At 36.0% G+C, this 13,129-nt stretch overlaps 1 protein-coding gene across 2 annotated transcripts; it reads left to right on the top strand.

The window, feature by feature from the left end:
* The first annotated feature begins 8 nt into the window (after nucleotides 1-8).
* On the top strand, nucleotides 9-13,129 carry LOC121366629 (DNA/RNA-binding protein KIN17-like). Of its 2 annotated transcripts, XM_041491004.1 has the most exons (11): nucleotides 9-77; nucleotides 1,358-1,501; nucleotides 2,370-2,464; nucleotides 3,194-3,360; nucleotides 4,256-4,492; nucleotides 5,026-5,071; nucleotides 7,800-7,971; nucleotides 8,511-8,633; nucleotides 8,931-9,030; nucleotides 11,496-11,596; nucleotides 12,243-13,129. In XM_041491004.1, exons 2-11 carry the CDS (start codon nucleotides 1,382-1,384, stop codon nucleotides 12,312-12,314), a joined length of 1,233 nt encoding a protein of 410 aa, XP_041346938.1. In that variant the 5' UTR covers nucleotides 9-77; nucleotides 1,358-1,381; the 3' UTR covers nucleotides 12,315-13,129. The 2 variants fall into 2 exon arrangements, with proteins under 2 accessions (XP_041346938.1, XP_041346944.1); XM_041491010.1 differs by lacking the exons at nucleotides 11,496-11,596; nucleotides 12,243-13,129 and adding an exon at nucleotides 10,945-11,075.

Genomic DNA, 13,129 nt, shown 5'->3' with positions numbered 1-13,129 from the left:
GTCCACTTCCGGTTTTCATGATTTTTAGTTCATAAAGTTGATTATGATTTTTACAGACGGATATTATATTTGTTTTAGTAAGTACATAAGATTTGACTAATTAAAAAACAAAACAAATATTTTATATAGTTAATTTTCTCAGTAATTAAGGTCGATAAGATTAAGAATAAGAATAATTTATTTGCATAACACCCGAATATGGGCAGAGCAAAAATAACAATATAATATACATTTATCTGCAGTAACAGTAACATAAATATACATTAATTACATGAACAAACATCTGAATCAAAAATACATATGTAATTTAAGCCTTATTACTAGTGATATTAATATTTAGGTAATGTACAGCGGACAGGACGGGGTGCCTTGGAGTGGTGTCGTTGAAGTTAAATAAAACAAACCAGTTGTTTTTTTGTGATTGTCGAGCACTTTTCACAAATGTACAAAGAGTACACTTTTGACCAGCCCCCTCCCCACCCCTAAAAGTGTACATCCTCAAATGAAAAATGTTGATCGACATTTTTAATTTTCAAATAAAGTGTACGCTGGTCCCTTAACCCCCCTCCCCCCATGTACGGTTTGTACACTCGTGAAAATGTTGAAAATTATGGACTGCCCCTTGTAACAAAACAAACAGGTTTTTTTTGTGATTGTCGGGCACTTGTATTATTGTATGAGGGGCGGAACGTAGCCCAGTGGTAAAGCGTTTGCTTGATGCGCAGTCGATCTGGGATCGATCCCCATCTGTGGGCCCATTGGGCTCGGTGGGCCCATTGGGCTATTTCTCGCTCCGGGCAGTGCACCACAACTGGTATATCAAAGGTCGTGGTATGTGCTATCCTGTCTGTGGGATGGTGCATACAAAAGATCCCTTGCTGCTAATCGAAAAGAGTAGTCCATGAAGTAGTCATATTTTTTTATAATACCCATTCATATCAATTATCTCACAATTAAACTTTTCTCTTTAAATAACCATTTTGGGGGAGACTTGTTAGTAACTACTTTTCTTTATTTCGGCTTTGATCTGGTGGCAGAATCAAACCTGCTTAGTGGATGACAACCAGTATTGCACAACTGATATATCAAAAGTGTGGTATGTTCTATCCTGTCTGCGGAAAAATGTAAATAAAAGATCCCTTGCTGCTAGTGGAAAAAATATTGTGGGCTACCTCTAAGACTAAGTCACAATTTCCAAATATTTGGAAATATGCTCTAGTAGTGTTTTTAAACAAAACAAACTTTAACTTTTGCATAAAAGTAAACAGGTTTAAAATTAAAGAATGGTAAGAGCGATTGTAGCTTTAATGTGTGAACCCATACAAATTTTTACCTGTATATAGTATTTTCTTTTCAGATTGAGGTGTTCTTGTAAGCAAAGATGGGGAAAGAGAAGGGTGGGTTTCTTACGCCGAAGGCGATTGCCAATCGAATCAAAGCCAAGGGCTTACAGAAGTTGAGATGGTACTGCCAGATGTGTCAAAAACAGTGCCGTGACGAGGTAAGATATTACTGGATCTATATAAAAACATTGTGTAATTATTAATCATTTTATTATTGTAACTAGGACAAAATGTTGGTGTGCAAATTACCTGTGATCAGATTTAAAGTTTTATATCAAACCTTTTCACAGTTTTACTAGCTCATTTCCAACATAAATAGGTCAATACATATGTGTTTTATTAGTCCCCTTCCAGTCCATCCGGAGGGGACTATAGGTTTGATCTCCATCCTGTCTGTCTGTCCGTCCGTCCGTCTGTCCCACATATAGTTTTCCGGATGTTCTTTTTAGAATACCTTGAGATATTGAGCTCAAATTTTGTGTATAGCTTTATCATATATACTGTTACAGATCATCTTTGACTTTAGTGGCAATTTAAAAACATTTGATGGAGTTATGGCCCTTGAACTTAGAAGATATGAAAAAAAAAATCTTGACTTTTTTTTTCAGAAAGTTTTGGGATATTAACCTGAAATTTTGTATATAGCTTTATCATGTACTGTTACAGATTATGTTTGACTTTCATGGCAATTCCCCCATTTTTGACTGAGTTATGGCCCTTGAACTTAGGAGGTTATTTTTTCCAGAAGGCCTTGAGCTATTGACCTAAAATTGGTTTTCCAGACTTTTGTGTTGCAATGCCTGAAGATATTGATATAAAATTTTGTATATACCTTTATCGTGTACTGTTACTGATAAAGTTAAAATTTTATGGTGATTTACCCACTTTTCACAGAAGTATGGCTCTTGAATTTAGGAGATGTGAAAAACTGTTGGGTTCGGTATGGGACATGTGCTCTCAGTTCTAATACATGTTAAATTAGAGTTAGAGATTTTGAACTAAGCTGTATTGTCGATGCTCTTTCAGAATGGGTTTAAGTGTCACATGATGTCCGAGTCTCATCAGAGACAGTTGCTGCTGTTTGCTGAAAACCCAGATGAATACGTTGATACGTTTTCCAAGTGAGTAAAAAAATATTAATTAATATGAGGCAAGCCAAGAATTAAAAGACAAATTGTCCCGATTCTCTTTCCCTCTCTTTCTCTCTCTCATCTCTCTCTCTCTCTCTCTCTCTCTCTCTCTCTCTCTCTCTCTCTCTCTCTCTCTCTCTCTCTCTCTCTCTCTCTCTCTCTCTCTCGCTCTTTCTCTTTCCCTGTGTGAGTGTGTATGTGAACATCTTCTTTGCATTATTATTACTTTGATACAAGTGTAGTCTTCTTCCACTGATGGAAAATATTCATAGTTGGCCTTTCAGTAAATCATATTCTTAAGACTTACTTGGTGAAGTATTTATTTTTTTGATGAGCATAAAAATTCGTCAACTATCTATTAACTTAATAACATGGAAAAACTGTTATTTTATAAAATAAAAAAACCCCCTAAAATCCATAATTTCATTTCAGGGCTAGTTCTGGCACTTGACTAATTCGCCAATTGCAAAGTTTAAAAACAACTGCTGAATTGTATTTTAATTTTGTGAAATAATTTCTTGTAATTGCTATTTTGTTAGCCTTGCATTTATTATTTCGTCAATATTTTTAAAATTTAGCAAGTGACAGAGCTAGCCCTAACTTCATTTTACTGACCTTTTTGACAGTGCTCAGTCTCTGTCTTCACTCAGCTAATGTAGTTTATTGTGTTGTGGTTTTTATCATGACTCACCTAATGCAGTATATTTGTTTTTTGTTCAGAGATTTTGAGGAGGACTACTTAGAGTTGCTGCGTCGGCGGTTTGGCACGAAGCGCGTGCACGCGAACATCGTGTACCAGGAGTACATCAACAACCGCGACCACGTGCACATGAACTCCACCATGTGGGAGACACTCACCGACTTCGTCAAGTGGGTCGGAAAAGAAGGTTAATGTCGTAGTGAACACCATGGTTTTATCTTAATGTATGGGGGAAAAGGAACATGTCATTGTTTTACTTTAAAAAATGTTTTTGGAAAATAAGGTGCACTTTGTTGTTTTATGTAAATTTTTATGGGGTGGTCGAAGAGAATGAGACATTATTTTTCTTTGTTTAGGGAGTGGCTCCCATAGATGATATTTCAGTGAGTTAACACTGCACATGTACCTTGTAGCATGTGTCATTCAGTCTACAAGACTTAACAGGGAAAGTTGTGTTTTCTGTTTTTGTACGAGAATGCTTATATAAATTATTTTGAATGTGTGAAGAGCTATAGAATCGATTCCCCAGTGTTAGACAAGTGTTTTAGAAAGTCACTAACCCTCACAGAAGATTCGGCTAGTGTCCTTTGTAATATAGTAATACAGTTGATAATTTCCACTAACCCAAACTAGTAATTCAGTAGCCAGGAATGAGGACTATTGAATTTCCCGAACCCTGAGTTCTGTTCTGTGGATCTATTAGTTAGACACGAAATGGCCATAGTATAAAAGTTTTGATGTTTTGAGATGTATTTAAACAACCATTCCCCTTTACTTTTGAAGACGATAGTACAACAAAAATTTACCTTTTTCATTAAATAAAACATTAAAAAATATTTTTTTGGATTTTTTTGTCACAGGCAGATTTCTTTATACAGTGAAATCCCTCTAAACCAGACACCCTCAGGACCAAGAAAAAAAGTCCAGTTTTAAGGGGTATCCGGTTTAAAGAGGTTAAGTTCTGTGCTAATTTTTAAAACAGGACCATGAAAAACGTCCAGTTTTGAGGGAATTCCAATTTACAGAGGGTCTGGTTTTGAGAGGTTTCACTGTATTCTTTTTTTTGTTGTTTGTTTTGTTAGGAAAGTGTATTGTTGACTACACGGAGAAGGGCTGGTTCGTGGCGTACATCGACCGAAACCCCGAGGCAATCAAACTGATGGAGTCGAAGCAGAAGAAGGAGAAGATGGATCTGGACGATGAGGAGAAGACGGCCAAGTTCATTCAGCAGCAGATCGAGAAGGCGGCGTACACGGAGAAAAACACAAAACTGGTCGTTGAGTTCACCGAGCTACAGAGAGAAGACGACGATGAAAAAGGTAGCCATGTTTTCCTCGCCTTTATAAACATGCAATTTTAACAGGCCATTAACAGTTACAAATATTGTCAAGAGTGTACAGACTTGCACCTGAGGAAAGGAGGTTAATGTCAAAATATGATTTTTTTTTTTTTAATGTTTAGAAAATATTCCTTACAAAACCTACATTTTTGATGTTTGCTTTTAGGAAGTGGGAGGGACGTACCCAAAATAAGAGTATGGTTATAAACATTTTAATTGTTAACGGCCCCTAAATTATCATCAACCTGATGTCAGCTTCTACCGCACCGAGGTCTGCATTAACAAAGGCTTTTGTTTGTTCTCTTAAACATTAAACTGAATTAGTAGTTAAAGTATTACTTTTAAAACATTAAAACAAAACAAAATGCTTATACGAAAGTATCATTGGATACCTATTTTACCAAGATTAACAAAAGTTCATCTATTAAACTGAATCAGTAATTTTAAAATGTTAAAACAAATTTTTATATGAAAGGTAATTATTCTGTTAATATCTGATTATTTTCTTTTCAGTTACATTCAGTCTGGGGCAGACGTCGAAGAAGACGGAAGATACAAAGTAAGTTATGAGTGTTATTTTAGAGAAAATGATGAAACATTAACAGAAATCTGTCTTGATACTACAGGGTTCGCACGCATCCTGGAAAACCCTGGAAAGTGCTTAATTTTATTTTTTACCCTGGAAAGTCCTTAAATGTCTTGGAAAAGTCAGTTTACCTCCTGGAAAGTCCTGGAAATTTGAAATTTTGTTTCTAATTTTTTTTAAGTGATGTTACAAATACATAAATAATCGCGTTTGACTTAGGTACCCCTCCCCCAAAAGAAAGAAAGAAAACCCCCCACAAAAATAATACCTAAACGCATCGATGATTATAATGAGGTCGGCTGCCATTGGTCAGTTGTTGAGCAGGAAATACTGTGTTGGTTTATTTGGTCTGTAGATAGGCGTAGTGGTGCTCGTTAGAGCACGAGTAGATAATCTTAATTGAGATGGCAACACAATTCTTCAAGCATGGAATCCGGATAAAAAAATATATACCAGTATGACATTTAAAAAAAAGAAAAAGAAAAACGGGTAGATGTGTAAATCACTTCTGCGAAAATGCCTAACGGAAAGTGTACGTTTAATGACAGGTGGCTAAAAAATGTTATTTTTAGAAAAACAAGCACGCGTCTGACGTCATATAAGTTGACTACTTGCATGTAAATAATTTTATGGACCTGTTAACTCCCGACAAATTCAAGTAACTGAATAAATCCATTTAGCTCGTAAACGTTAATTAAACAGTGTATAATTAAGTAGGAATTAACACCTCACAAAGTGAGCTATCGCTTTAACAATGGCCCACTGCTTGGGTCTGAATCCTGTGCGGCGAGTCGTGACCATGATTAATCATTTGACCGGAAAGAAGCCCATTTCTTTAAATAAACCCCATCGATGTAACGTGAGATTAAGAATGAGTTTAACACCATAGAGATTTGCAAAGGTCTCCTTTCAACAATCGTAACAGTGTATAACATTGTTACACTTGTTTCTTTTGGTGGTGTCGCCTATGTTTATTCGATCTACTTGAGCCAAGCCAAAACAAAGGAGATGTATATTTCAGAAGGCGCACGTGCAACACGCTTTGATTTAGCAGCTGAGCTTTAGCTGCAAGGATTTAATTGACAACTAATTTACACAAGGAGGCGTGGACAAGACCGGTTTAGATCACACCAATAATTATAAACGTTCTAAGCTGTTTCATACTGTGTGTGTGTATATATATATGTATTCTATTTGAGTATTAGATACATGTTTATATCACTATTTTGTACAATGTACAACAAATGTAGTTAATAAAATATTTTATTTCAACAGTTTTAGTTTACAACTTTACCATCCAAAAGTTATATCCAGAGTTGGGTGTGACTACTGTAGACCGTGTGTAACAAGTATTGTATGTTGGAGACATAGCAGCCACTGACTAAACAATCTGCTAGGGTGTCGTTAAACAAAAACTTCTTTCCAAGTCATATATTCAGACCCCTGGAAAAAGGTAAAATAGTCCTGGAAAATGAATGAAAATAGCCCTTAAAAGTCCTGGAAAATGAAACCATTTGAAGTGTATGAACCCTGTACTATCATGTTATCTTCTTGTTTAGAATAATAGTTGAGTTGTTATAATTTTGGAACCATGTGTGTTCATTTATTGAACAGGTTTGTGTGATATGCAGCCCTTGAATGAATTCGTAGTCAACCATGTCGATCACAGTAATGTCAATAATGTTTAGTGACCAGGTTTGTGTGATATGCAGCCCTTGAATGAATTCGTAGTCAACCATGTCGATCACAATAATGTCAATAATGTTTAGTGACCAGGTTTGTGTGATATGCAGCCCTTGAATGAATTCGTAGTCAACCATGTCGATCACAGTAATGTCAATAATGTTTAGTGACGCACTTTAATCAATCATATATTTTTGTCAGCTCATTATTGAATCTTTGATGTTCAAACTATGCTTACTTGTAATTATGTTACAATATTTTTCATTGATATTAACAGATGTCTTTCCTTCTTTAAGTTATAGATTTTTTGTTTTTACGTCCAGTATTGTTTGATACCGAATAGCCCATGTATTTTTTGTTTTTACGTCCAGTATTGTTTGACACAGAATAGCCTGTGTATTTTTCAGTTTTATGTCCAGTATTGTTTGACACCAAATAGCCTATGTATTTTTGGATTTTACGTCCAGTATTTTTTGACACCGATTAGCCTATGTGTTTTTCGGTTTTACATCCAGAATTGTTTGATACCGAATAGCCTATGTATTTTTCAATTTTACATCCAGTATTGTTTGACACCAAATAGCCGATGTATTTTTAGGTTTTACGTCCAGTATTGTTTGACACCAAATAGCCAATGTATTTTTAGGTTTTACATCCAGTACTGTTTGACACCAAATAGCCAATGTATATTTAGGTTTTACGTCCAGTATTGTTTGACACCAAATAGCCAATGTATATTTAGGTTTTACGTCCAGTATTGTTTGACACCAAATAGCCTATGTATTTTTAGGTTTTACGTCCAGTATTGTTTGACACCAAATAGCCTATGTATTTTTCTTGCTGAAGTGTCATTTAACATACACTCATTCCTAGGTTTTATTACGACAACCACTAGTTGATATATTGTTTATACCCGAGGGTTGTTAAGCATTCGTTCACTCTAATTCATTCATTCTTTAGTTTACATGTATTCTGTTTGAAAATATTTATTTAAAGATGTGCCTTGTGTTCCACACAGGATTCAAGCTGTTGATAATCCCTTCAAGAAACCCGTCAAGCCCGAGGTGAAGAAACCAAAACACGAATCTCGGTGGGATCCAGTTCCAGAGGAGGCGCCATCGTCAAGTCACAAAACAGAGAAGGTCGCACAGAAGAGGAAGGCCAAGTCAGCACTTGATGAAATCATGGAGGTGGGTGACATCGTCACGTATTTCAGAATATAGCCCCAACAGAATCCAACATCAGACTGTCATTGTCATCTCTGAGATGTCGTTCATCGTTCTCAAGGTGTCTCAACAGAAGAATATGTTGTATTGCAGATTGACCAGTAATTTGTTAATAGCAAATGGAGTGTCAGTTATCAGTGGTCTAGTAATTGGGTCATTTTGGAGTAATTGTACAGACTGTTTGCTCCAAGTCCACACTTCTTTTTCAGGACCATAAACATTGCAGTCTGTTAAGGCCTATGCTGTTGCAGTCAGTGTTGCATGATTAGTATAGCAGTGGTTATAGTATGTGTTGTCCTGGCTGGGAAATTTACTTATAAAATACCTCTTGCTCTTAACCTAGAATAAGGGCAGACCCTGTGGTGCCAGTCTTCTCTAACACTAGACCAAGTATTGAAGTTATTATGTTTAATATCAAACAGAATCTTCTTTATATTTTTCTTCTGTATCCAGGGTGTTGTCCATAGTTTTTTAAAGTATGTTTTTAAATTTCTTTGATTCAGTTTGAGGAGCAGAAGAGAGAGAAAATGAACAGAAAAGATTACTGGCTTCATCCGGGAATTGTTGTTAAAATCGTCTCCAAGAAACTTGGTGACAAATATTACAAGAAAAAGGCTTACGTCAAGGTTAGTATCGTGTGAAAATTTTCTACAAATACAATAAAAAATTTCACAAATCATTATTTGTTTGCATTTATTGCTTTAAAAATATGGCAATATTTAAATTTTTTGTACATTCCTTTAATTCATTTTGTGTTGTGTGTTTTTGGGTTTTTTCTTCTTACTATTATTATTTAAAAGACAGAATTCTTATAGGTATTATTTTATTTCTTAGCTTTTTTCTTCTTAAAAGACAGCAATTTTAAATGGGTTTTTTATGCATTCAAAATACTAAATTATGTTCACTTTTTATGTTGACTTCAGGAAGTGCAGGATTTATACGCTGGGTTGATCAAAACAATTGATGAAGGAGTAACTCTCCGTGTTGACCAGACTCACGTAGAAACCGTGATACCTGCAATAGGTAAGTAGGAGACTTTTAAACAATTAAACACAAAATACACACACATTTAAAGTTGTACCCCAACAATGCAGGAAGTAGAGTGTATCCTACTTACACATACATATCACATATTTAGGAAATAGGCTGTTTGCTAAAGCACTCATTCACAGATAAAATTACAGAAATATCAGCAACCATGTGGCAGAGTATGAAAAATATTTTGAAAAGTCACTAGCCACAGGGCTAGTGGGTTTGTGAAAACCACTAGCCCACCAAGATAAAGCACTAGCCCAAATTGCTGATCAATTATAACTGGATTTTTATATAATTTTTGTAACATTACACATTTACGAGTATAACAGTAAAATGAAACAAACACTTAAATCATGTTGTAACTTTCAGTTTTTTGTCGTGTCGTACGTTTTGTCTTTTGTCAAGTGTGATCCATCGTCATTGTCCCGTTTTCGTTTTTGCCCTCCACCCGGGGAAAAATAATTGAGCAAACTCTTGGTTGGTATCTAAACACACTATCAAAATAATTAAATTTAAATGAGGGTACGACAGTGTGACACACGGTAATAGATGGTTCAGTGTATTTGGTAGTTGGTTATATATTTAGGGCCTACTATTTATGTCGCCAGGAACGGTGATGCCAAACACAGGGCATTATTCCGTGTCAGACCGATATCAAAAGAATATAACGGCGACATCTAATCCGTTGTTAATTGATGAACAAAAAAGGTATTATCTTGTATCGGCAGCTGTGACGTATTATCCAAACCGCTACACGTAATAGGCCAAGCCGAGTCATTGCATATGCGGTTACCATTAAAGTAAATTGTTTCCCTGATTGCCGATAACCACATGTTAGCGAAGTGTTAAATTAGAAAACAATAGGTAAATAAAACAAACACTGAAATTCAAAGCATGGCTGGGGTTTACTTGATTGAGTTTAACCTGTCGTCGCGATTGGTGATTTCCAAGTTCTTAGCCTAAAACATATGTGCGAGATTAACTACCATGTGACGTGTCTAACCAATCAAAACACGCATGTCATTAGACTTTATTTCCTGTGCCAGAAACTTGAAAGGGAAAGGTAAACAATGCATGCTGTAACTGTGACGATGTAGAGATAGCATGTTACTGCAGTTTGCAGACCTAGCTCAAGTGGATTATTATTATATACTGATTGCGTTGTTGATATTATTCGATGACAAACGTCACAATCAAATTTATTAAACGCAATTTCAGCCGAGAGAAAAAGAAAGAAAGAAAAAACCCCACGATCGAGCGATGACGAGAGGAGGGGGGAAACCACTAGCCCGCAGGGGCTAATGGTTTTGCGTTTCTCACTAGCCCGAACTTAATAACCACTAGCCACGGGCATCGGGCTAGCGGATTTGTCGAACTCTGCATGTGGTGTGTTTTGGGATATATTTTTCTAGAAGTGCATATGTCAGAATGACTAAATGTTTGACATCCAATACCTGATATCAATATCAAACAGCTAGGATCTTGTATATGGTCCTTGGTGTATCTGTCATGAGCTTCTGGTTGGAACAAGAAAAAGCCTGTATCTCAGGACTAGCTGTAAATGAACAATATTTCACCAGATTATCTATGAAATTTCAAAACAATTTTTTTTTCAATAAATTATCTTTCAGTGAAAGAAATTATTTGGCCAAATTAAAATAAAATAAAATTTGCAGATGACAAATTTGGCTAGGCCTGGTATCCACCAAGGGTGATTGATCCTACAGCCCATTGCACCCCAGGCACGCACTCTACCACTAAACTACTTCCTGGTCCTTAATATTGTTCACTGACAGAGGGTTGGAGTTCAGGTTAGGGCTATATGGATAGAGATGGGTCATGGATAGAACCCTATGTGTGTGTCACATCTGTTAATGAGACCTCATTGTGTTATTGTTTTAGGTAAACCTGTGTTGATAGTGAATGGTGCATACTATGGGACTGAAAAGTCGAGGTACCTCATTGTGTTATTGTTTTAGGTAAGCCTGTCATAATAGTGAATGGTGCATACTATGGGACAGTGAAAAGTCGAGGTACCTCATTGTGTTATTGTTTTAGGTAAGCCTGTGATAATAGTGAATGGTGCGTACTAGGGGACAGTGAAAAGTCGAGGTACCTCATTGTGTTATTGTTTTAGGTAAGCCTGTGATAATAGTGAATGGTGCGTACTAGGGGACAGTGAAAAGTCCAGGTACCTCATTGTGTTATTATTTTAGGTAAGCCTGTGATAATAGTGAATGGTGCTTACTAGGGGACAGTGAAAAGTCGAGGTACCTCATTGTGTTATTGTTTTAGGTAAGCCTGTGATAATAGTGAATGGTGCGTACTAGGGGACAGTGAAAAGTCGAGGTACCTCATTGTGTTATTGTTTTAGGTAAGCCTGTGATAATAGTGAATGGTGCGTACTAGGGGACAGTGAAAAGTCAAGGTACCTCATTGTGTTATTATTTTAGGTAAGCCTGTGATAATAGTGAATGGTGCGTACCGTGGGACGGAGGCAATCCTGGAGGACATAGATCAGAAGAAGTTCAGCTGTACATTAAAGATTAATTCTGTAAGTTCCATTTCATACAGTCTAGATAGTTATTTCAGAACCTTTCTTCACAGTTGAAGCACATAATATATTTACATTTAATAAATATTTTCAGCGCTCAAAATTCAGATCATCTTGCAACAGCAATGTAGTACTGATAATAATAAAGTTAATGATAAAAATACTGTTCAGATCAATTTTGAAATTGCTTTCTGTGACGGCACACCCAATTGCCATAGATAATTTTGATAAAACATACCTGGAAAATGAGAAAATCATATCTTAAAGACATTATATTCAGAATTCAGTACCCTACTCTCATCAGCAAAAAAGTATAGAGTTGCCAAACTATTTTTGTTTTTAATTAACACTGTCACAAAGATTGGACAAATATCAGATGGTGATAAATATTTCAGGGCAATCGCTGGGTGAGCTGAAATTTCACCAAATTATCTATTAAATTAGATTCCCACAGTTATTTTCCACTAGAATATCAATCACTACAAGAAAAACAAGAATGTTATAGACACCATTTTCAGTTTGAATATCCTTGAATAAACGTTACGGTATTTGTGTAGTAGAACTAGATATTAACTAGTGATTGAACTTTCATACATTATATTAAAAAAAAGAGGTTTATTGTGTACTTTTTTATTTTTTTCAACAGAGTTTACTCAAAGGTAGAATATTGAAAGAAGTCCAGTATGAAGACGTCAGCAAGCTCTACCAGCCGTCATGACACGAGTCGGTGTGAAGAGTCAGCAGTTTATCAGGTCCTGCTGGTGAAGGAAATGAAAAAACATAATGCCAGCATGCAAACACTGGTTGATAATAATGGATAATAATGGATTTTCTTGAGGTCCAATTTATCAGAATCAGTATTGGCATCCAGAAGCTGGTTGTTATGAATTTCCTTGAGGACCGGTTTTGAGATGCTGGTCGATATTATTGAGAATATTATCAAACTACTGCAGTCAATTAATGGTTCTTCTGACTGCTTATTGAAGACTGAATAGTGTTTGTAGATGAGAACAAACTGAATGGTTTGGAACCGGAAAACTTCAGTGATGAACCCAATTTGTCATTACAGATAGTTCATTCATCATTTCATACCACAGAGAAGCCTTCATACGGCTTAATGTAGACAGTGATGGACAGGTTTGATATGTCCAATCTCTACCACTGGGAAAAGTTTGTATTCTGTACCACCGAACAACCTTGCTGATAATACAACTAAAGATTGTCATGGGACAAGAGGTGACCTTTAAGCAGAACCTACAGGTTATATCCAGACAGCTGCTATGTGGTTCCAGATACTTGAACAAGTATTCAGAGAGGTGTTTTTGTATGAACCCATAACTGGACAAAAGATGATAGCCATAGAGCAGGTGGCTTATAACAATATTGAGCTGTGACATCTTACCTAAATGAGAATGAGAACAGAACTTGCTAAACATGGTTAATGTTGAACAGATGTCAAAATAATAGACTGGGTAATCGGTGACAGAACCAACTGTACTTAGAAATAAATACACCAGCTGGTGTTTATTAATA

The sequence above is a fragment of the Gigantopelta aegis genome, chromosome 3 (genome assembly GCF_016097555.1).
Source record: "Gigantopelta aegis isolate Gae_Host chromosome 3, Gae_host_genome, whole genome shotgun sequence".
Classification (NCBI taxonomy): Eukaryota; Metazoa; Mollusca; class Gastropoda; order Neomphalida; family Peltospiridae; genus Gigantopelta; species Gigantopelta aegis.
Note: the sequence above shows the minus strand (reverse complement) of the source record. Positions and strands in the feature narration are given on the sequence as shown.

Bases quoted from the DNA above. Each gene is read 5' to 3' on its own strand.
- LOC121366629 (XM_041491004.1), top strand. From the start codon at position 1,382: ATGGGGAAAGAGAAGGGTGGGTTTCTTACGCCGAAGGCGATTGCCAAT. The intron at 1,502-2,369 runs GTAAGATATTAC...ATGCTCTTTCAG, and splicing joins AAAAACAGTGCCGTGACGAG to AATGGGTTTAAGTGTCACAT. The intron at 3,361-4,255 runs GTTAATGTCGTA...TTGTTTTGTTAG, and splicing joins CAAGTGGGTCGGAAAAGAAG to GAAAGTGTATTGTTGACTAC.